This window comes from Rhincodon typus, chromosome 3, assembly GCF_021869965.1.
Source record: "Rhincodon typus isolate 14 chromosome 3, sRhiTyp1.1, whole genome shotgun sequence".
Taxonomy (NCBI): Eukaryota; Metazoa; Chordata; class Chondrichthyes; order Orectolobiformes; family Rhincodontidae; genus Rhincodon; species Rhincodon typus.
This window is the reverse complement of record NC_063334.1, coordinates 92,745,093-92,771,091: the sequence shown is the minus strand read 5'-3', so window position 1 is coordinate 92,771,091 and position 25,999 is coordinate 92,745,093. Positions and strand designations below refer to the sequence as shown.

Sequence of the window (25,999 nt, the reverse complement as noted above, 5' to 3'; positions counted from 1 at the left end):
AAACATTACTGCTGTTTTTAAGTCAAGTGTTACAGCATTAAATAAAAAGTGCATTTATAGCCTCAATACATCCTTTTAGAGAAGATTTAGTCTTCAAAATACAGAAGTTACTTGCTTTGTTGGCAAACACAGAAGCCAACACTGCGCAGCAAATTCCCAGAAAAGCAAGCTTTTTTTGTGTATTGACAAGGATGTATTTTTGTTTTTTTTATTTACATTTGTTCAGCAATTTTTTTTCCAAGTCTGCACATCTGGCTACCAGTTCCCATTGTAATCATCCTTAGCCAATGGAAATACATCTACTGGTAAAGGCAGAAAGACTAGTGCACTGTTAAAGTCACGGCAGTTACAATGATATTGTCCTTTGCCAAAAACATCAACAGATTCAGAAAGGCTTTAACGTTGTAGTTCTGCGAATGGTATATTTTAACCTGGAGGCCAATCAATGATTCTGAAGTGATTTTGATCTCAAAGTTTCTTTTTAAAGTTATAGGCATTTGATTTTTTTTTCCTAGAAGTGTTGACTCCTTGCTCAACTTACATTGGTACGATTTCTAAAATAGCCACTGAACCTTGTAATATGCTGCCATTGTAGATTCCTCTCTAATAATTATTAGTGTAATACAATTCTATTTCAGACATCTATCTTTCACGTAACAATTCACTGTTTTCTTTGACCTGGTCAAGAAACTGCCTTGGATTAGGTAGTTCTTAAAATACTAGGTACATTGGGAAACACTAAAAACCCCAAACATTGGTCATGGCCATGAAAACTTGGACAATGCCAGCAAAAATTTTAAATTCCTCAGAGACTTAAGTTCAATGGCTTTAAAATTTGGCCAGTGAGATGTTTTGACCAAAAACTTCAATCACTGCAAAACAAGGCCAGCACTTTTCCCAAGAAGTTTCAATAAAACAAAGAAAACACAGATGCAATGCTGCTCCCTAAAGCTTGGCAGAAGTCCAAAACTTCTAAACATGATGGAAGAAAAATAACTGAGGGAATAGCCCAAGGCCAGGATTAATAAATGATTCCAAAAGCAATGGTCATGAGACAGACGTCACAACATAAAAATGTCTTAAAAGGGTTAGAGTGCCTCTGAATTTCTTCCAGTGAATACACAGGAAACAGAGGAAGTGAATTTTCTGTGGCATTTTCCACACATTGAAACAATGTATGACTATTTTAGATGAGATAATTCAGATTTCTCCATTTTTTCCACCTTTAAAAAGATCTTCATGTTTTCTTGCATTTTTTGAGCCTCCCAGTGATACAGTCATCATGTCCCTGGTTGACATACTTACTTACTGCTACTTTTTTGGCACTGCTTTGGCAATTGTTTAAGTTAAATCAATATGCAAATGATACAGGAGTCGCTCATGTCAACTGATCAAATTCAAAATGAGAAGGTTCCTCAGCTTTGAAGAGCGGAAGATTGAGTTTGCAGTTTCTGTAGCTCGAATGCATCATTCCACCATTTTATTTCAAATTTGCACAACTACATCTGATGTCAACCATGCCATGGTATTTGTAATATTTTGCCTGCAATGCACTAACCCAACAATTTGAAGGTACATTTGGACACTTCCAGCATTTCTTTCAGATACATCTTAAAAACAAAATGATTAGTTTATAGGAGTCTGGATAAGATCTCCTTTATATGCTGTTAAATACTGTGGGGAATTTTCATTCCCAATGAACAGAAAAAGATTGAAAATAGTTTGAAAGAAATTCTGTATGATTGCAGTACCAGTTTTCTAATGAAATTACCTATTGTGATTTTCACTCACCAAAGCAAGTACTGAAGAATTAAAATACAAGGCATACTTTTCATAATGAACCAGTGCTTGAACAACCAATTTTTCAACCTCCAAGAGTAGCAGGTTTTATGACATTTGGTTGAAAGAAAAAAAGTCAGATTTTCAGAAATTTTCAGTGTTTCATTGACTTAGCAGTTCATTATTGTCTCCTGGAAGAGTGGGAAGCAGCCTCAGTGGGAAGTCTGTAGCCTCAAACCTGCTCCAAGTTAAACCAACTTTCATCAAAGAAAACATTCCCAATGGATTAGTAGGTAAATGGATTGAATGGTATGATATTGAGCAATGCAGACTGGGAAATACCTAACTCTTGTCTATGTTGGGATAGCTGACCTCAGCCAGTATGTGCTGTGGTCAGTATAATTGGGCTTAACGCCCAAAGCTGAGGCCTAGGCAAAACTTAGCTAAGGCTCTCATTTCTGATGGTTAATCAATGAAATAAAATCAGAAAATGCTGGTAATAATCAGAAGCTCAGTCAGTTTTTGCGAAGAGAAAGGTCACTGAAAAAAGTGATGCATTCGAGGAGAAAGGAAGAGCTGAGTCTGCAGAGAAATAGAGGTTCCAGCTAAGTTGTTCTCACAGTTGGGCACAGATACGATGGTCCAAATGGCCTCATTCTGTACTGTAACCATTCTATGAGGATAGGATCAGGTTTTTGTTGCTGGTCCAGTTGAATAAGCTGCTGTGACTAGTCAGATGGAGCCCTGTGATTATGTATTTGAAGTTCACAAGAAACAAGGTTGAAACTTGAATATTGCACCAGAAATGTTTTTGCAGGTGTTATAAGAGATCTTACACGCACAGCTACTTCACCATCAGCCTTCAATGTCTAGTTTAGATGGTTCAATAAATGAATTAGTGTTGGAATTAGATTTGACTTAACTGCCAAGAAAAATATTAAGAAAATGGCAGAAAAGTTGTCATTTACCTAAAACATGAATTCTTTTTCTCTGGACAGAGTATTTCCAGGAGTTCCTGCTTTTATTTCAGATTCCCAACATCTGTACAGTTTTGTTTTTTGAGGAAACCTCCTTGTTCCACTTCCAGTTTTATCTAAAAAGAGATGCCAAGTTGGAAATGCTACAACGTAGGGCTACATGAATGGTAACCTGTACTGAATCTCAGGTACAAAAAAACTGAAAGAACTGCAAATGCTGGAAATCTAAAACACAAACAGAAATTGCTGGAAAAGCTCAGCAGGTCTGGCAGCATCAGTGGAGAGAACTCAGAGTTAACGTTTCGGGTCGAGAGACCCTCCTTCAGAACAGTGATCCTTCTTGAATCTCAAGTTCCTCCTGAAGTCCCCATTTTTCAAAGAGTACACTACACCAGACTTATGAGCACGAAAGGTCATTAGTGAACCAGGTGGGTTGTTTTTTCCTAATAATTGGCAATGGATTCACTGTTATCATTAGACTCTTAATTTCAGATTTTTATTGAATTCAAATTCTACCATCTGCCGTAGCGGGATTTGAATCCGGATTCCCAGAACATTACCTGGATCTCTGGATTAACAGTCCAGTCCTCCCCAGTTTGCCATTAAAAAAAAACAACTGGTTTATTAATGTACTTTAGGTAAGGAAATGTGCCATTCTTTAGCTGGTATGGCCTACGTGTGACTCTAGAGCAATATGGCGGCTCTTAACTGCACACCTAGCAATTAGGGATGGGCAAGAAATGTAGACCTAGCCAGTGACACCCAAATCCTGTGAACAAATAAAAAAACACAAACTGCATGCAATCAACATTGCTAAATGATCCCACAACCAATGGATCAGATCACAATCTGCAGTTCTGTTGTGAATTGTACTTCACAAATGAACAACTATACAGAGGAGATGATTCCACAAATGATAGGGAGCCCGGCCCAATTGTGCAAAAGACAAAGAGGAAGTATATGTAATCATCTTCAAACACAGATCCTGGTGGATGATTGAATCATAGCCTCCTCCTAAGGTTCTCCGCATTACAGAGGCCAGTCATCAGCCAAATTTGATTCACTCCATATTTCATCAAGAAATGGCTAAAAATATTTAGTCTACATGATGCACTGCAGGAAATTAGCAATTACCTGTGTGGTATGTGATACAGTGCAATGAGAATCATGTGCTCTGGTTGCTTTGGTTGAAAACTTTCTGTGTGCTGCAGAAAATTATGCAAAGTTCTGTGTACTAAGCAGATACCAAACTCAGTATGTTTTTCCCTCATGCTCAAATAACTGTCTCAGGTCTGCTACAGTGTTACAGTGAAGCTCAACAAAAGCTGAAGAAGCAGCATCTTATTTTCTGATTAGGTACTTTACAATCTTGTGAACTCCACATTAAGTTCAACAGATCATGAACTCTCTCTACAGTTCCCATTCCCACCACCCCACAACCCCTCAATCCTGGTCTCTGGTGTGCTTGGGATAACACAGTGCGGAGCTGGAGGAACACAGCAGGCCAGGCAACATCAGAGGAGCAGGAAAGTTGACGCTTCAGGTCGAGACCCTTCTTCAGAGCCTTTTCTGAAGAAGGTTCCCGACCCGAAACATCAACTTTCCTGCTCCTCTGATGCTGTCTAGCCTGCTGTGTTCCTCCAGCTCCACACTATGTTGTCTCTGACTCCAACATCTGCAGTTCTTACTATCTCCGGTTTGCTTGGTGTTTCTTTTAACAGACCTGTCCAATATTCTGCTATAAACATCTGTTCTGGATTTCACTTCCGCCTTTACAACCATGACCTCTCCCTTTGCCTATTGCTTTGTGACACTTGTGGTCACTAATCTTATCACCCTTTGACAACATTCTCCTGATCTACCCTTCTGCTGCTCCCCACTTTTCACCTCAGGATAAAGCTCATCACTTATCCACCTCTCCTTTCACTTCTGAAGCCAAGTCATTTGACTTGAAACATCAACACTCTGTCTTTCTCCATTGATGCTGCCAGAGCTGATGAGTTCCTCTGACACTTTCTGTTTTTAACTTCAAATTTGCTATGATTTGGTTCATATTTGATCTGAGTAGGAAGGTTACAGGCTTAAGCCCCATGTCAAAACTCAAGCACATTAGCTAAAAGATCCATCCCGTTGTGAGGTCGTGAGGTCCTATCCATTATGTGATATGACAGACTGGTGTTTCTATTTTCCCGTTCTGATTATTCAGGTAGATGTTAAAGATACACTGCCATCAATGCTCCCTCTAAGCTATTAGCCATGCGCCTGCACAACAATCCAAAGGTTCCTGCACAGGCCAAGCACAAGATACTGCACAAGATGCTACCATGTAAAAATAATGGGTCCATGCACTTAAATGAATAGGCTGCAGAAGAAAAAGAAAATACATAGAATTTTGTCTGGCATTTTTAAAAAAATAAGGCTTTTCCTGGGATCTCAGCAAATATTCTGAACTTAACAAACAACAGCTTAGCAGTCAATCATCTTACTGCTGTTCATAGGATCAGAAATAAAAAATGGCCATCACATTTCCATACATAAATAAGTGACAACCTTTCAAAGAATTATGGCTTTCTGGGACACACAGTAAAATACAATATGAACGTTGATGGATCCTCATTTAACAAAATTACTGCTTTGTGCCCAGAATTCTGGATATTTAACGATTAAAGAAGCAACGTTCAAATTGTTTTAACAATTAAAGAAGCAACGTTCAAATTGTTTTAGCAATTAAAGAAGCTATGTTCAAATTGTGCGCATGGGAAGAGGCAACCAGCCTTTACTCCTTCTTGAATCTTGAAACCCAAAGTTTCTACGTCAAGAAAGCAGGAGAGAGAAGCATTTGACGGATGTTCATACCCTGTAAGTAAAGCTTTAATTATTTTTCCCACTCTGATTTGCTGTCCTGTGGTAGAGTGTAAAACACTTCCTTCCACTGCAGAAACTCAGGTATGCAGTCAAGTACCTGCTCGGCATTTTTCATGGGTTGTAACAGGAAGCAGCTGCAATAAGTCAATTTTTCCAGGCCAGCCTATTTAGGAAATGTTCCTCCATAATGTGTTGGCCTTTAAGAACAATTTTCCTCTGGCACACAATCATCTGTGAATTGTGCTCTGCTCTTCCACGTGAGAGACATCACGACTGAGTTAGAAGACTGTGGGTTCCAGCCTTACCTCCAGGGACTTCAGTATAATATCTAGGCTGACATTGCAGTGCATTACTGAGGGAGTGCTGCACTGTCAAAAGTTTAAGATGAGACATTCAACCAAAGGCTTACCTGCATAGCAGGTAGATTTAAAAGATTCAGTGGTAGTGCTTTGAAGAAATGCTATTCAGTTCCCCACGATGTACTGGACAATATTTATCTGTCAGCCAATGTCGTGAAATAAAAAGACAAAAGGCTGGAGAAACCTCAGCCTTCCAGTTGCTTGCCATTTCAATAAGAGATTCTGCTCCCAGGCCAACAATCCTGTCCTAGCTCTGCAGCAGTGTGCCAGCAAAGTTCAACACAAGCTGGAGGATCAGCACCTCATTTTCCGCTTAGTTACGCTACAGCCTTCAGGGCTTAACACTGAGTTCAACAACTTTTGAGCATGAACACTGTCCTCCGTTTTGCTTACCCACCCTCACATCTTGACTGTGTCCTGTTGGCAATGCTCTCAGCAAAGCTGACTTACTTTCCCTTAGTTAAACCTACCATTAACACCTATTTTACATCTCAAATCTCCTCTACTACCATCAGCACTCTCTGTCCTGAACACTGTCACCATCTGTTCCATTCGCTCTTCCTACCATTTTGTCAACAACATAAAAAGACATCATCCAGCCCTCCTCAGTTCCAAATAAGAATCTTTGGATTTGAAACATTAACTCTGTTTCCCTCTCCACAGATGTTACTAGACCTGCTGAGTTTGTCCAGCACTTTCTGTTTTGATTTTGAAATTTTCCAGCATCTGCAGCATTAAATCTGCTTTAAGTATTAAATGAAAATTCAGATTATGTACACCTCAAAAATACTTACTCACTGTGAAATGCTTCGAAATGTCCTGAAGTCTTGTAAAAATGAATCGGCCCAGATAGTCTGATGGTCAGAGGGTTCTTGGTGAAGCATAAACTGGAGATGTGTGTCAGGACCACATGGAATCCTCAACACAGCTGACTCCATGGGAATTGACTAAGGAATTAAACCCTCCACAGACAATTTCCCCGAGTCTTAAACCCTCTGTAAAAGTACATGGACGTTTCAGCCTGACAGTTACACAGGAAAAGTTAGCCTAATACAAATATACTTCCTGGATAACAAATAAACTGAATTCCCGATTCATCACTGATCCCCAACCACATCACATCCCAATCCAACACGCACCACTGTGGGCCAGCCAAGTTCGGCTGGAATCAGCCAAGTACAGTCGCACGGGTCTATAGCAAAGAAAGAGGCCCTTTGGCCCGTCAACTCCAGTCAAAAACAAGCACCTAACTTTTAAACTAGCGCCTCGCCAAATTCGACAGTTGCATCCCAAACTTGGCATTTCTGACCCACCCTAAGCACCCACGTGACACTGCACCCCTCCTCACCCACCTTATGCACTTGATTTTCCTCAGTCTCTGTCAAAGCATTGTTCAGATCTTTAACTGCTAACATACAAGAAACACTGTGGAAAAGGGCGTACCAATGACCTGCAACACTACTACTGAGTGAAACTCCACTGAGTGGATGCCCTCCTGATTCCTTTGTAGGCCAGACTCAGACTCTTGTATGGAAAAACTGGCTATGGGTAAATGGGCAATTTTAAAGTGAATACCTGTTGGTGTAATCGATGTTGATGGTAATGAGAATATCTGGGCTGAGGGGTGACCTCATAGAGGTTTAAAAAATCATGATGGGCATGGATACGGTGAATAGCCAAAGTTTTTTACCCACGGTAGGGGAGTCCAAAACTAGAGGGCATAGTTTTAAGGTTAGAGGGGAAAGATTAGAAGGGACCTAAGGGGCAACATTTTCATGCAGAGGATAGTGCGTGTATGGAACGAGCTGCTAGAGGAAGTGGTGGAGACTGTAGAATTACAACATTTAAAAAGCATTTGGATGGACACATGAATACGAAGGGGTTAGAGGGATATGGGCCAAATGCTGGCAAATGCGACTAGATTAATTTAGCATATTTGGTCAGTATGGACGAGTTGGACTGAAGGGTCAGTTTCTGTGCTGTACATCTCTATCACTTTTTATTTAATCAGTTTGATTGCTATTTTCTCAACAAGTGTCCTATTGAACAAGTGCACAACGGGTGTGCATAAAGAAACTAATATAATCCCTGATGCAGGTTTTTTGTTGTGTCATACTAGGTATAGGAAGGGTCTCTGTAAGGCTATCCAACCTTTATGTCAAAGCATCATACTAATTGCCTTTCGTGAGCCATTAACAATTTATCCTGGTAGGCTTCACCAACTGTTGCTATACTGAGTCCCTTGCCATGCACAAGCTTTTTCCAATAGACAAAACAGTAAAGGAAAATTTTACAGCTAATTATTATACACGACATAATCTTTAGACATTAATATTTGTGCTTATTAATTTTTTACACTACAAACAATCTTTTGTACAGCAAATTAAGTTTAATTTCTCCTTGTTTGCACAGGCAATTTGTTCATCTTCACGGTAGTATTTCAGATTTAGTCACATTTGTTCATGAATAATGCAAACTACAAATAAGGACTTTTCCTATACTAAATGAGACACTTTGATCCAAAGTACGTTGAACATTTCTATAAAGACAGTGCTTCATTCATGAACTCTACTTGTTCACAATTGTAAATTACTTGCCAGTAATGTCCCACGTCCTCCATTAGTTACAGTCATTTTTTATTTCAGCCGTATTTTTCAAAAATCATAGAACTCTTTATGGCCCTCCCTCCAGGTCCAGATGGTGGTGGTCCCAAAGTTCATGTTTTCACAATGAACCTGCCAAGTGCTTTGCAGCCTTCACTGACTTGTTATAGAGCCTCTTCAGCATAAAAATTTCACTTTACTATTCACATAACCCCTTTATTAGGGCACTAAGCTCAGAGTCAGCATAGGGCACTGTGGAACCTCTGCTCTATTGCTTTGTTGTGGGTCTAAGGTTTTCAAGGAACTTGAGAAGGCAACTGAGCAAATTGAAAAGGGTGAGAAATTGATCTGGAAGGCAAAGTGATTAATAGGGTCAATTCTGCAAATAGTAGCAACTTCAAAAACCAGCATACTGCTCCAATAAAATAATAACATTTCAAATTCAACAGATGAAATCTGTAAAACAAAGGATTATTAACTCGAGCCACAAAATGAACAAACTATGTGCAGTGATCCACAATAATACATAAATGAAGAACCACATTCATATTATAAATAGTTGATAGGGCAGAGTGTTATTGATGAAAAAAGACATGTTGTCAAAGCTTTTCATCTTGCATTCATCAGGACAATTCACAAAGAAAAAACAACTTGAGGGCAAAACAAACATTCAGTCAGTTCCGGTGTAATGCTAGGTATGCAGTGTACATCCCAAAGGATAGCTCATATCAAACAACATATCCTTTTGCTGTTTGCAACAGCAAGGTATTGATCATACCAACCACGGAGGACCATCAACTTGGTGAAAAACACTCTTTGGTCTGCCCAAAACTTGTTGGTTTTCCAGTTGAAAGAGTTGACCGTGACTGAGTGATGCAGACTGGCACATTCCAAGGTCCAGGACTACATGCTGAGGGACGCAGTAAAACTTGGGGCAGCTGCCACCAAGGCGCAGTGGGGAAAGACCACCATCTTTCTGCCAAAGTTAAATGAAGGTCCATTCAGTTATCGGACTTCCCCAGTGTCTCAAATATATTTAAATATAGTTTTGTACAAGAAAGAAATGTCTTTGGTTTGTTTTGTTGAGAGAGTCAAACTCGAATGTTTGTTTGTTTCTCCATATGCTACTGGACAGAACAGCTTTCGTGACTATGTACGTACATAAGATATTTTAATGAATAAAGTATATTTTTGAAATTTATAAAAGTTCATCATACCAACCAAACTGCACTTGCAAAACTCGCAATGCTTGCTGGATAGGCCTGACAAATGCTATGCTGACAACCAACTTAGCCAGACTCTCAATGTGCACCTGCACGTACTGGAAGCTACATATATTAGCCCATGGACCCATGTCTTTTGTAGGTAGAAAGAACAAGTATATGCATGGCACCCGTACATGAAATTCATTTGCTGATTAATTTCTTAAAGCAACACCCTGACCAATCCAAGACAAACTGCCTAGTTTAAAATTTAAGGAAAGCTTGGTGTAGTGAATGGAACCAGGTGACTATGACTATGAGATCCTTGATTAGATTTGTTAACCTGGGCCAATGAGGGAGCCCTGGCTGACAGATATAAACAGGGGATTCAGAAAAGCAAAAATAGAAATTGCTAGAAAAGCTCAGTAGGTCTGGCACCATCTGTAGAGAGAAACTAGAGTTAATGTTTTGGGTCCAGTAGCCCTTCCTCAGAACTTTTTCCTAGCTACGTTCAGTTCTGAGGAAGGATCACTGGACCCGAAAAGTTGACTCTAATTTCTCTCCACAGATGCTGGCAAACCAGTTGAGCTTTTCCAACAATTTCTGTTGTTGTACTTGTTTATAGCATCTACAGTTCTTTCAGTTTTAATTCAAAGAATCTCCTGACTTCACAGACTGACCCTGAACTGGCTGGTCACAGCCTGTCCATTGTGCACATGTAAATAAAATGTGATTCAGTGAAGGGATACCAGCCTCTGTACAGTTATTTCACTTGGCAATTAACATCAATACCCTCCATGGCAATGTTTCTACCTATCAGCATTCTCCTCTCATTCAGTATGAATGTTGACTTTCCCCTTGAATTGGTATTCTTGCAAATTGTCCTGATGAGAACAAGATAAAAAACTTCAACAGAATACATCTTTTATCAGAAATACTCAAGTTCTGTATGAGCATAAAGAATCATACTAGAATTAGCAATTAATGCTGCACTGGCAGTGGCTGAGAAATTAGGGATCACATGTAATATCTTTCACAAACAAAAAGTATGTTTAATTTCTTAGGCTCTTGGAGGCACAGCAAAGACTGAAAGGGTTAACAGTTTTCAGTCAGTTTGAGAATTGCTCCTTTCAGTGTGAGTAGACCTTGCCAGGTGCGGTAAATTGGTGTCATTATGAGCCACTAGGAAATGCCCACAGAGATTTCTAGTAACATTTCAGAAGTTTCATTAAACAGCTGCATCTTATAATTGATTTACAGTATTTAAAACAAAAGCAGTTAAGTTACTGAATGCTGGTGCACATAAAATGGATGAATGAGGACTCAAGGGAGATTCCCACTGAGACAAAAGCCAACTGAAAGAACATCATTTGGTCCATCAAAAATATGTGTAGAATTAGTGCCATTAATTTCCTCACATGGGCTTGTTAATAATGCATTTTCTGTGTTGGAAAATATACTTAAGATGAAAAGTTTGCTGTTTGGTTTATACGAAACAGATCTTAAATTATAACTTTTCAAGGCTTAATTTTTAACTTGAAACTGTATGTTAGTTTATGTCTGATTTTATACTCTGAAAATATGAGTAACATGAAAGTTGGTCAATTTATAGGCACCTAAATTATTGAAATAATAAACACCTTTCCATCATTGTCATTGATTGTAAAGCATCAATTATTTTGTCACACTATACACATTTCCCTGGCCAAAGGAACACAACATTAATAATAGTTTAACTTTCAAGATTAGCAAACATTTTACCTGTGAGTTGGAAGGAAGAAAAGTACAAGGAAGTTAAGCAAAAAAATCCCAGAAATTCTAACACACAAGTGACATATTGTCCATAATTTTCTTGCGTACGGAATTAATTACCGTGTGAGTGATGCATGGGGTCAGTCATGCTTGCAAAACAATGGGCAATGTGAGGTGGATGGCAGACAAGTCTTGTGCTGTGGGTGTACAATGGGCAGTGAGTGCAGGGCTGCACATGCACAGCAGCCAACTGGAGGAGCAGAGTAGGATCCATTGGATTCCATTGTCAGTGGTTATTATGATATGGTTGATTGGACAGTTCAAATTGCTTGAGAAATATCACTAGCGATGTCTCAGCAAAATCCTGTAAATCCATCGGCAGGACTGGAGCTCCAATCCTCTTTCAGGCTATCAGCCCCAGTTTTCAGGCACTGATTTCTGTAAGAACCAAAAGAACTGCGGATGCTGTACATCAGGAACAAAACCATTGTTGCTGGAAAAGCTCAGCAGGTCTGGCAGCATCTGTGAAGAAAAATCAGAGTTAATGTTTCGGGTCAATTGACCCTTCCTCAAAGGAAGGGGTTTGAGGAAGGGTCACCGGACACGAAACGTTAACTCTGATTTTCCTTCACAGACGCTGCCAGACCTGCTGATTTCTATAAGTGAGCTATGTTGGGCATGCCACATTGTCCACATACCTGACACCAAATTTCAAACTAAACACCCTTCTCTGAGCTTTGGTACAGTAGGTGGTTACCAGGAGGGCAAAGGAGGACAAGGAAATCCTCAAAGCTTCCCTGAAAAGTGCAATATCCCTAACTCATGGAAACCTCTTGCCCAAGACTGGAGACAAAACATCTGAAAAGATACCAATCGTTTCGAGTATCTTCAACAGGCTCAGGCAGAGGCCAAGTGTAAACAGCTGAAGGAGGGTGTGAAAACACAAGCGTCCCACCCACCCATTTCTTCAAACAACAGCTGCCCATCAGTAGCAGGATGTGCAGATCTAGCACTGGGCTGATTAGTCACCTCAGAACCTATAATTTCAGAGTGGAAGAAAGTCATCCTTGAGCTTGAAAGACTACGTAAGAAGAAGAGTGATGGAAGAAGAAAGAAAATAATCCAGTTGGCAAGCTTGTAGCCTGTACTGAGTTACTCAAAGCAAAGGCTCACTCTTTTGGGAACATACATATCAGCTGTATGACTTAAATCAGGGGTACAGCTGCCTGTCGGAGAAGCAACAGTGCACAGCAGCAGGTAATGTACTTGCAGAAAATAGCAGCAATGCATGAGGCTAAGAGATTGCACTCAAGTATTACTTTTAAAAAGTTTTATTTTGCTCAAACTCATTTGTGCTAAATCCAGAGTAAAATCTACCACAAACCAACACGACCGGGCTGCATTTTAGTATGCAGTTCTTTAAAAAAAAACTAACTTTGCAACAAATGACATTCCTCGACATGTTTAGAAATGGCAATTTACTGCAGCTTGATAGGCACATATGAAAATAGGTTTATCATAAAAAAAACTTAATGTTAATCAGACACCCTAGACCACCATCCATGAACAACACAGATTTAAGTAACTGTTAGGATTTTTAAAAAAAAAGTACAGAATAATTCAGGATTTAGTATTTTCTTAGTAAATTCTATCATATAAAAAGCTTTTAATTGGGCGCCTATTATTGCTGTTATGCCTAACAAAACAAGAACCTAATTTTAAAAATCTTCTCAAAGGCCCTCAAATGGGTGCAATAAGCAGAAACTTACAATGGTGATTAAATTGATCAGGGTGTGTCTAATTTTGTGGCCATAGAAATATTTCAGTCTGGTGTTCTGTAAACCGCCACAGAAGATCATGGAAACATGATTTTTGCTTCACGTAGTTCATGCTTGAGATCCTGCAATCATTTGCACTAATTTGGACAATTTCAGGCCAATTTCTGAACAGGGGTTGCTACATAGTGGAAATTCAGATCAATTTGGAAAACTTAACTGATTCTCAGAATTTGCATCCATAGCCCCATCCAGCTCAACCTAATAGTAGCTGTGAATCAGCTTCTCTATCAGTCGAAATTGCTCATATAGTGCATCTGTCAGGCAGAAGTGGTTAGAGACGGCTGAGAATGACGAGGGCTTAAAGGACATCATTTGACTTATCAGTATTAGTTTAGACCTGTTTCAGATTAGGAACTATGACCATCAGGCTCTTGGTAGGTCCTCATAAAACTTAGAACAGGCATCGATATCTGTGCCTTTTCAGGAGGAAAACAGCATTACCATTTTTGCAACACTAATGAAAACAAACCCTTTTCCTATTCAAGATCAGTTCATGCATTGCCAAAATTGCTGCTAACTAGGCAATTTTAACAGGATGAGATTTCTGCGTTCTGAAACAATCACACATTCATAGTGTGGCACACATCCTGATGATGCATGCATTTAGCTTCACATGTGGAGCCCTGATCACCACATGGGTTCCATCTGGAACACCATCCAGTCATGGGAAGTCCGCCAGACAGCAACAGTTCTGTGTCCCTTCAACTTGGTGCCTCATTCCCGCTGGGAATGTGATAAAGATGTTTCTCCTGGCAACTGTGGTGTCAGCACTGTTCTCTATGCAGCTCTGAACTGTCAAGGGGTTTATCTTGCAGATGTCTCTTGCAGTGGCCTGGAAAATTCCTTGGCATTGACTGTTAATAATAGTGACATTCACAGCTACAGGAACAGCCAGCCCAATCTGTAAAGTTGTTTGTAGTTTGATCTGCAGCATGTGGAACTGTTTGGTCAATGCCTCTCATGAATCCATGTTACTGACAACGGCTGGACCTAAACCCAGGGAGGAATAACATTGTCTACAAGCTTTGTAATTGGCTACTAATGGCAGGACCTGTACTATGATGTGCTTGGACATGAATTAGTTTTAGCTATAAAGGATTAAACAAGGAATCTGGATTTTGTAACTTGATTGGCTACATCTTGCACTGTGGGCAGTAACTGCCAAAACTCCAGGAGAGTGCAATTTAGGAAAGGTTTCCATAAAAAGTATAGAGAGAAGAAACAGTTCATATATCTTAAATGCTGTAAAGAAATGCCAGTGCCAAAAACTAACCTTCAGTAAAAACAGAAAGTGCTGGATAAATTCAGGAGGTTTGGCAGCATTTGTGGAGAGACAAACAGAGTTAAAGTTCTGAGTTCAATATGATTCTTTGGAACTCAGGAGAGGCAGAAATGTGATGCTTTGAAATGTAGGGAGGAGGACAGAAAGGAAGGTCAGGGATATGTTAGAACACAGGTGTCACAGAACAAAATGTGAAAGGAGCATCAACAGTAGCAGTGATGAAACAAAACATCAGTCAGTGTAAATAGTAAAATAAAGTGCAGCTCTATCTAAAAGCAAAAGCACAAGGACAAAATATGGACTGGCATATGGGAGAGAAATAATTCAAACTGGAGCGCAGAGTTCATGGTCTGAAATTGTTGAATTCAATTGTTGAGTATAGAAGCTAGACAGTGCTGATCAGAAATGACTGTCGCTCCTCCGGCTTGTGTTGTGCTTCACTGGAATAGGACAGGACTGTTTGCTGATCTGGAGGGTTTTAGTTATGAGGGGTAGTTGAATAAACCCAGATTGTTTTCACTGAAAAAGCGGAAGCTGAGTGGCGACCTGATAGAGGTCTACAAAATTATGAAAAGCATAGATAGGGTGGATACTCAGAAGCTTTTTCCCAGGGTGGAAGGGCCAACTACAAGAGGGCACACGTTCAAGGTAAGGCGGGGGGTGGAAGGTTTAGGGGAGAAGTTACACAAAACTTTTTCATACAGAGGGTGGTGTGTGGGGCGTGGGGGGTGGTGGTGCCTGGAACACACTGCCAGTGGAGGTGGCGGAAGCAGGCATGTCAGCAACATTTAAGGCTTATCTTGAAAGACATACGAACGGGAGGCCAACAGAGGGGCAGAAACCGCAAACGGGCAATAAGTAGCTGGTCTAAATAAGGATTAGGAATCGGCGCAGGAATTGGTGGGCCGAAGGGCCTGTTCCTGTGCTGTATTGTGTTGTATTGACCACGGCTGAAATATGTGTATATAAGCACATGATGATGAATTCATATCACAAGAGACTGGAACTGTTGGTAGAGACCTGCACTTTTTGTTTTTATGTTACATCTGTAACATCTGCAGGACTTTGCCTTCATATTAGTTGTCAATAGACAAACAACAAGAGCAAGCTAATCTCAAAACTGAATCAAGATTAGTTTCTTCATCATTTGTCAAATTGATGCCAGTGAGCAATGCTCTGTGGGGTAAAGCTTTATACCACAATGCAATTTTACAGTAGATATGGGTTGTGCATGCTTACTTGAAACAAGCCACAGGAATATCAGTGTAGCACAAGAATAGAGGCCTGCTTTTCCAATCCACAGAGTGGGGAAGAAGATGGTGGAGGTGGAGGTCAGAAAGACTAAGACAGGAAGGCAAAATAAAACTTCCATTAAAGAAAAACACATGGAAGATTTAAGTAGAGAGAGTCACATTAGGCTGTAATCTTTCTCTGAAAATCCCATCCAGGAGTCTTGACGAAAAGTATCCCAATAAGAAACAATGTTCTAGTTTGGGCAGGATTGTTATCAATGGATAGTTTAAAGTTCTTAAGGAAGGAATCAGCATAATACCATAACGCAGGGAACCAAATTGCTTTGAGGTTTCAGCAAAGGAAAAGTCATGGGTCTTCCTTTTCATTCAGCGTAGATAAAGAAGGTTAACTTTTGAGGAAGCTGTTCGAGTGCAAATAATAAGCAAAAACTTCAAGTCCAAAATGTCAATTGAGTTCTGGAGGCACCATCAGCTAGGGACCATATAATGGGGGTAAACAGACTACAGGCAGATTCCACCCTGTTACCTTCAGTCCAACTGTTTGCTAATGTTGCTATGCGCTGCTGGTATATGGGGCAGGATGTTCAGATTCTAGAGGAGGTAAGAGTGGTGGGTGGGTGAAATTAATCAGGTGAGAGTCAAAAAGTCAGATTCTCTCCATGGAGATGAACTTTGGCAATTAACTTCTTTGACCTCAAAAAGGCAGGTCACCCTTACGATAAACAGATGTTGAGAAGCTTATCTGCATGCATGAGCATCTCATTAAAAACCCAACATGCTGAAATTAAGTTGGCCTTCCCAATTAACTTCAGCCCAATCAATAAATGTAACTCTTCGGATACACAATCACAATATAGAAGGCATATTCAGCTATCTTCTTGGACTTTGGGTTAAGTATTTGCTGCTTTGGCTTTGTAGTAGTAAAAGTTTGAAGGATGCTTCTGCTGAGTTGAGCTGTAGGGTCTACAAGTATGGTCACAGAATCCAAGGAGAAAGTAACCTGTGTTACATGGTCCATGTTAGGCACGACAAGAGGGCAGAGAGAAGTGTGCAGAAATACATAAATAGAAAAGGGGAAGAAGGTTGATGGGATTAGGGTGGATCACAGTCTTTTCGTGGGCAGCCACAGTTTGTTGGAGTGGGTTACTGTCAGTATGGCAGGGTGAATCACTGATGGTCTACAGATGGTTGTCGTATTGGTGAGGGGGAAGAGGGGCTTGGTAGGAGGTGGCTTGGGAGGCGGTCTACAAGTGGGTGAGCTTGTTTGCGAATGGGCTACTTTCAGTCCCTGCTGTAGGCAGTCCATGTTTGGGAACTTGTCTAGTCATACAGTGCTGCAGAGGAAATAGTGACAGTCAGAGGAGGGAATTTGTTGTGATGAGAGACTTGGTAGGTCAGGGTTGGGGTGCATGGGGAGGATCAAACAAAGTGAAGCTACAGCTGGCCTCGATCAGGAGATGGCGCAAGTTCATGAGGGACAATGGAACTTGGATGGTGATAGACTCCAAGGGCAAAAATGGGAATCAAACATCACATGGACGGGATTGGCAGGACACAGGCAGTTACATTTATGCAGAGTGTGGAAGCAACTGGGGCAGCAAACTGGTGAGGAAAGGAGGAAATAAGAGGCATTTGGCGTGTGACAAGGGATGGCTGGACCTCATAACTTTACAGGCAAACAGTGAATTCTCTTTTGATTTTGAAGAGGCTACACCCAAAGTGGGAGGAGTATGTTTTTCTGAGTTGTAGCTTTGATTTTCAAGCTGATTGAAGGGTACCTCATTAATCATGGGTCCAGTGGATGGAGAATCACGAGAAAATCAATTTCCACATAACCAGCTAATCAAGTCAACTCATATCACACTCCAACAAAATCTCATGGAGTCACGGAGCCACAGTACATTATGACCTGACTGCCATCTCATGATGTCTCAGGTACACACAAAGAAACAAAGCTTTTGGAATGCATTCAATTCATCCCTCAGACTTAGCTGGAGCATAAATGACTTGCAGGAGTCAAATAGGAAGATGACCATATGCATTAAATTACTGCCTTTACAGACCTCCTGACAGCATGATGATACAGATCAAGCCTAACATTCTTCTGATCAACTTGCAAGTGGAATTGGAGGTGAAGATTGTTACAACCAGCTGTGGGCCAGCTTGCAGAAGCATGACAACTGAGGCAATGTCTCACCTCCAGGCCTTGGAGCAATGGTCTGCAACTGACAGACAAACAATGCTGAAGATTCCTCAGGATGTCCCAGGTAGTTATATCTTACATCATTCTAGAGAGCCACTAAAGACCTCTACAGAAGATTGCAAGCATCCATGCAAATGAAACTGGGGGGAGACTGATGCTCTGTTTGCTAAAATACACCAAACTATTCACTTTCCCTTGGATTCTGGGAGCCAGGCAGATAAACAGCCAGGGCAGTGAGCTTCCTTACCACAGTGTGCTTCCCATTGCAGTTTACTGCATCCACATAGCATTCAGAGCACTCTATCATCAACCAGCAACGTCTGTCAACAGGAAAGAGCTCCACTTCCTGAATGTTCACATCATTTGTGACCACACCAGCCAAATACTGCAGCTCTGGGTAGTTCTTTATTCATTCAGGGATGGGTGTGTTGTTTTTAGGCAGCATTTACTGCCCATCCCTAATTGCCCAGAGGGCAGTTGAGAGTCAATCACATTGCTGTAGGTCTGGAACTACATGTAGGCGAGACCAGATAAGGATAGCAGTATCCTTCCCCGCAAGACATTAGTGAACCAGATGGAGTTATAACTTCTTCAAGGTTGAACCAGATGGGTTTTTTCCTGATTCTTAATTCCAGATACTTATTGAATTCAAATTGCACCATCTGCCGTGGCGGGATTCGAATCCAGAATGTTATCTTGGTCTTTGGATTAACAGTCCAGCGATAATACCACCAGGTCTCTGCCTCCCCAGTGTATATCAAAAGGAGCTGTCACAACTCCTACATTCTGGAGTAGGAAGCCTGCATCTTTCAATCCACTTTATTGCATAGTCAGGCTAGCTGCTCAGGGACAAGGGTGATCTTCCCCCAAAACTAGGCTGGTAACATCTCTCAAAAAAGCCACAAACCGACACTGTCTTGAGCTCTGATTCTGCATTTGCCTGCCATGACTGAGCAGACTGCACGCCTGCTGAAAATGAAGATCCGACATATAGAATGTTCAGGCAGGCTGATGCAATTTATTCCAGGCAGGGTGTCCTTCATCATCACTGTTAGCTATGCCACCCGCAAGCTCACTTGACAAAAGGGGATTTTCTTAGGGGAGGAAGTGTCATAGAGGTACACTGCACAGAAAAAGGCCCTTCAGCCCATCAAGTCTGCACTAATCAAAAACAAGAACCTAACTATTCTAACCCTTTTTACCAGCATTGACCCATAGCTTTGATTGACTTGGCATCACAAGTGCACATCTAAATACTTCTTAAATGAAATGACACTTTCTACCTCTACCACACTTACAGGCAGTAAGGTCCAGATTTCCACCACCTTCTGCGTGAAAATAAACTTTTCCTCACATCCCCTCTAAACCTTCTGCCTCTTACCTGAAATCCATGCCCCCAATTATTGATCCCTCCCCCAAGGGGAAAAGTTTTTTTCCTGTCTGCCCTATCTATGCCCCTTATAATTTTTTACATCTCTAAAATCTCCCCCCTCAGTCTCTGACGGAGGAATGTGAAGGTGAGCCTTCACAAGATAGGGCTCACAAATAGGAAGATGGTGGGGCTATACGCTGACAAAGCAGAAATGGCAGTTACAAGCGAATATTCAAACCACATGAGCTGCATGATTCTTTTGATGTTATGTCCTTTGTACACCAGCTGGCTGAGAGGCCAGTAGTTTCTCAATGCAACACATCACAATAACTGAGGATTTCATTTTGCACTATTGCTTGCAATGAAGACTATGTTTGTAATTGTAATGTGCTGGTAATGTGACCACTTGGAAGCAAACTGCTTACACAAGCCTGGCCTTTGCGGTAACTGTACACAGCTATAGCTGTAACATAGCGTGCGCTCCTGTGAACAATGACCCTTCGTGGGCCTTTTTCAAGCAAAGTGGAGGAAGAATAGGGAACTCGCTGGAGAACACTCCTCAGTTCTCTCGCCTCCCAACCCAATGTCAGCAGTTATCTTAATCCCTCACTACTTCTACAGTCCTGCAAAACATTAGAATCCTTGAGTGTATCATTGCAATGGCTAAGCATCCTCAGTTACTGTGCTTCTACCACTACTGGCTGCAAAAATGCAAACAGTTCTGTTCTATCCCTCTGAAGAATGTTGAGATTCAATGCAGAGTTGGGCACTGCCTTACTCATATACCAAGACTGTTTGGTTTGGCAATAGACACTCCAGACAGGGGAAAGGTATTTCCTTCCTACATCCTTCACAGTCCAACCACATTTCTGCATTGCTTCCATAAAGTTGCTACTGTCAAGTCCGCAGTGTGGCTATCCCACTATTCTTCCTTTGACTTCACTGGACAAAGTTAATGTTTTGATTGCATTCCTCAATTGTTAGGTCTATGTTTCGCTGGGTTATGACAGCAACATTAGGCACAAACATTGATGATGATATGAGACAACCAAAGCTGTCCTGATGGAAGAGTAGCATCTCCTTGTAATGGGGGAAGATGCTCAACTGCTTCGACTTCAGACAACATGTTAGCACCCAATGTGGAAATGAGACTACAGTAGACATCCCAGAAGTTGCTCCCACTCATGGACCTCTTAGACCTGCACATTTGGAAAAAGTATTACAGGGAACACTGGTGGACAGGCTTTAGGGAGTCAGGTGGTGATTAATTGCTGCAAGATTCCTAGCCTCTGACCTGCTCTTTTAGATACTATTTATTTGGCTTGTCCAGTTCAGTTTCTGGTCAATGGTAACCCCAGGATGTTTATTCACATATTCAGGATGTACCCATTGATGGCAATGCCGTTGAATCTCAAGGGGGCAACAGTCAGATTCTCTTGTTAGAGATGGACATTGCCTGGCACTTGTGTGGTGCAAATGTTACTTGCCGCTTGTCAGTAAAAACCCCAATATTGTTCAGGTCTTGCTGCATTTCAACATGGTCTGCTTCAGAGGATAGAGAATGTTGCTAAACATTATGCAGTCATCAGCAAAAATCCACATTTTTAACCTTATACAGTGGATGGGAGGTCATTGATGAAGCAGCTAAAGATGGATGGTCTAGGACACTAACATGTAATGTTGTCCTGGAGCAGAGATGGCTGACCTCCAACTGCAACAACCATCTTCCTATGTGCCAGGTATGATTCCAACCAGTGGAGAGTTTTCAGCCTGATTCCCATTGATTTGAGTTTTGACAGGGATCCTTGATGCCACACTCAGTCAATGGCAGTCTTGCTGTCAAGGTCAGTCACTTTTACCTCACCTCTGGATCTTACCTCTTCTGTCCATATTTGAACCAATGTATTGGATGGTGAGTGCTTTTTTTAAAAATCACTGAGACATGCAAAATATTTTCTGCGTGGAATCAGAGTATTGTCTGAGTGACTATGGAGAGTATGTTTGAGGGGGTGGGACATTGAGTGATCCAAGGGCCTATGGAGGATACATAAAGCATCATGGGTTGGCTGAAGTGCAGACAGGATATTACTTTCTGCAGCTCTATCACAGAGTCAAGGCCGTAAACTGAACTGTGACTGTTTACAAATCTTAAGTGAGAATAATTACTTTGCTCCAATCCACTGATGGATGCATAGAACTGATTAGGTCATTTTAATATTTAATAGTTTAGACAAATGTCTAATTAATTACCTGTTGCGTAATAGTATCCCAAGGTCCTTGAAAAAGTCGCTCTTTGTAACATTCATGCACATTCTCCCAAATTTCTTCCAATGTAAGTGGTTTTCCATCTAGGATTTTAAAAATGCAACTTTTAAAAATCATTTCTATTGAAAAGTGAAGAACAACATTAGGACAATGCCATATAAATTGCATTCTGTGAGATCCCCTTCTAAACCCTTACTTTTCACAGATGTCGCAGACAACTACAAAAGCACCAGTGCAAAAGAAGACCTGCAGCTGTTGTAAAGTTGAAATAAAAGCTGAAAATGCTAGAAATAATCAACAAGACAGGTAGCATTGATGAAAATAAAACCACGCTTAATGTTTTAGGTCTTTGACCTTTCATCAAAACTGCAAAAGAGTTGTCACTGATAGAAAACAGGCCTATTGAAACTTCTTTGTGATTTAACAGGATTTAATTTCAGCATTTAGATTACACACACTAGCTTTTTTGGTTTCTTTCTTATGCCCGCATTATTATCATATATAGTCCTCAAAGAAACAGTAAGAACAGAGAATTAACAGGAGAAATTGGAGTGTTGGGAAATCATTAATAAATTAAGAGAATTGCTTAGAATTTACAGAAATAGGCTGTGAAGAAAGATCATGATATAATCATTACTATAATAATTCAGAGACCAGGGTTCGATAGAGAGAACAATGTATTAAATTTGATGTGTCTCTATAATGCAGGTGTTAAGTAGGGGTGACTTTGGATGGATTCTCCCCAGCCCCTACATGACGTGGGTTATGAGGAGAAATTTGGGAAAATTGAGCAGAATGTCCAGAAAGGCCCTTCTTGATATTGAGACCAAAAAGTCACATTTTCCAACCAAGTCTTGGAAGTTGGGACGAGATTTTCACTACTGAATGGCAAGAGGCTTATCAGCATGAAATATTACTCACCGATACCCTCATGATACTTGATCTTACCTCATTAATATGCAGTCACCCACTCTCTCACCCACCGGACAGAAACTAGACAGTGAGAATTCCTAACATGAAAGTCAGAGTGGGTATCTGGGAATTCCAGGTTGCTGTTTATACCCACAGGTCCCCATTCTGGGGTCATTGCACCAGCATCTCGGGTCTCGGGCCACGTTCCAATGGGAGCAACTGCATGCATCCCATGTCCATGAACATTGGCATCTGCCACATACCAGGCTCACTGCGCCATTATGGCACATCTCTGATCCACTTACAATATGGTTCTGCACTTCAGTGTTGGGCTTTGGAGGGCACCAGCACCTTTTAATAGAATGCTGCTACAAGGATACTTTGTCCACAGGGACAGGCAGCCACCTCATGGATTGGGCTAGGATACATCTCAGGGTAGCTCACTCACAGCATACTCACTCTGTGACAACTGAATGCTCACAGCATCCTTCCTTGCCTTCTTTGGGCTCTGGCCCATCAGCCAGACCTTAAAAGGCTTGCAGTACTTCTGTTTAACACAAACAGAAAGCCAGGGAGATTATCATGTTTGTCAGCAGTCATCAGTCATAGGAATAAACATGTTGCTGTATGGTACTACATTACGTCAATCTTACACATAGGAACAGGTCTAAGTCATTCAATATGATCATGGCTGATCAAGCAGTGCCTTTGCCCACACCTTTCCCATAATGCTCTGACCACTAGTTATCAGAAATCTATCAATCTCTGTCTTAAACATACTCAAAGACTAAGCTTCCACAGTCCTCTAGCACAGGGAATTCCAAAGGTTTACAACCCTTTGAGTACAAAACTTTCTTCGCATTTCAGACTCAAGTGGCATCCCTCTATAGCAATAGTATCTTTCCTGAGATAAGGAGACCAAAACTGCACACAGTATGACAGTACTCTAACTAAGCCCCTATACAACTGAAGCAAGACTTCACTATTCCTGTACTTAAATCCTCTTGCAATAAAGGCTTACATTCCATTAGTCTTCCTAATAGCTTGCAGAACCTGCCTATTAGCCTTCAGTGACTTACCTACAAGGTCTCTGTGGTCCCTTTGAACATCGACAGTTTCCAACCTCCTGCCACTTAGAAAATACTCTGCACATCTGTTTCTCCTACACATTGGAATATCCTTCCACAATATATTCTATCTGACATGTTTTACCCACTCCCTAGCCCTGTCCAAACCCTCCTGAAGCAGCTTGACATCTTCCTCAAAGCACATATTCGCACTTAGTTTTGTATCATCTTTGTATCAGATTTCAAAATTTTACATTTGGTTGCCACATCTGACTCATTGATATGTATTGTGAACAGCTGGGGCCCAAGTACTGATTATACAGTCATAGAGTTAGAATCATACAGCACGGAAACAGACCCTTTGGTCTAACCAATCCACGCCGACCATTACTCCAAACTAAACTAGTCCCACCTGCCTGTGCTTGGCCCATATCCCTCCAAACATTTCGTATTCATGTACTTATCCAAATGTCTTTTAAATGTTGGAAGTGTTCCAGCAGCCACCACTTCCTCTGGAAGTTCATTCCACACATGAACAACTCTCTGGGTAAAAAAAAATTGCCCCTCATGTTTTTTTAAAATCTTTCTCCTCTCACCTTAAAAATATGCCCTGTCGACTTGAAGTCCCCAAGCCTTGGGAAAAGACACCTGCCATTCACCTTATCGATACCCCTCATGATTTTATAAACCTCTATAAGGTCAGCGGCAACCACCTATGCTCCAGTGAAAAAAGTCCCAGCCTATCCATCCTCTCCTTATAACTCAAACCCTCCATTCCTGGCAACATTCTGGTAAATCTCTTCTGAACCCTCTCCAATTTAATAATATCCTTCTTATAGCAGGGCAACCAGAACTGGTCACAGTACTGCAGAAGAGGCTTCACCAACATCCTGTACAACCTCAACATAATGACCCACTCCTATACTCAAAGGTCTGAGCAATGAAGGCAAGCATGCTAATTGCCATCTTAACCACCATGTCTATATGTTATACTAACTTCAAAGAATTGTGCACTTGAACCCGTAGGTCTCTCTGTTCTACAACACTGCCCAAAGCCCTATATTTAATTGTATAAATCTTGTCCTTGTTTGTTTTACCAAAATGCAATACCTTGCATTTATCCAAATCAAACTCCATCTGCCACTCTTCACTCGTCAGATTCTTGCAATACCCCACTAGTCACGGTCTACCAATGTGAGAATGGCCCTATTATTCCTACTGTCTATTTTCCCGCCATTAGAAAATCATTAATTCATGCCAGTGCATTACTCCTATCCTATGTGCTTTAATGTTTCTAACCAACTTCCTGTGGGGGATCTTATCAAAAGCTTCTGAAAATCAGAATAAACTAAGCTCAATGGCTCTCCTTAACAAAGTTTTTTAGGAACATCCTCAAACAGTTTGTCAAACACAACTTTCCATTCACAAATCCATGCTGATGATGCCCAATTCAATCATTATTACCAAATTGTCTATTTTCTCAATGTGCGAGCAATTTGTTTCTGTTCTGAGAGGCAAATGCAGCTTCTTATTGTTTGATTTCTGATCGCTTTTGGTTTCCTGAATAAAAGTGAACATTTTGAAACGATTGAAGACTTCCCTGCATGTGATGCTCCCACATTAACCACAACAAGATGCTGGGCTACAGTGGGCATTGGGGAAAGAGTAGCAATTACTTAGAGATACAAGATAGGATGTGGCTGAGGTCAGATACGCTGTACAGTCAGGTCCTTAAACAGCAAATGGTGTCATAATATATGGTTGTATGTGCAATGAAGTATCAGCTATGCTACCTATTTCCTACAAGAAGCATTGATTTGTGCCTCTGTGTCACTAACACTGATGGTGAAGGGCAACTCTGAACTGCTGCACTTAACCAGAGGCATGGGTGGGGGTATCAAAGATGGCACCAGTACCAGGGATAAAGGGATAAATCCTTTATATCCTGGTGATAGAAAGTACCTCTGCTTACGGCAAGTGGGAGAATTGGGATAGCAGGGTGCCACAGAGGTGAGTGGTATCTGGTTAATGAGGTAAGTTTCAGACTTTGTGTGGGGAGAACTCACTAGGCCGCATGGACAGAAACTCTTCATGAAACATAATGAAAATGACACTTTGTTGATATGTGGTACAATTTAGCCTATAGTTTTTGTGTAACTTAAGAGTTAAGCCATCAACACCAGGGCTGTCTGGAATTTTGTTTGCATTTAAATAAGGCTTTAAGAAAAAAACCTGCAGGTGAACAGTTCCATGCTTCAGAAAATAAGGGT

At 40.9% G+C, this 25,999-nt stretch overlaps 1 protein-coding gene across 1 annotated transcript in view; it reads right to left on the bottom strand.

Annotated features, from left to right (window-relative positions):
• atg10 (ATG10 autophagy related 10 homolog (S. cerevisiae)) overlaps positions 1–25,999 on the bottom strand; it is a 526,624-nt gene that overhangs the window by 29,506 nt on the left and 471,119 nt on the right. The window contains exon 5 of the mRNA XM_048594947.1: positions 21,736–21,833. Within this exon, the coding sequence (XP_048450904.1) occupies positions 21,736–21,833 (98 nt within the window). The remainder of the gene's footprint in view (positions 1–21,735; positions 21,834–25,999) is intronic.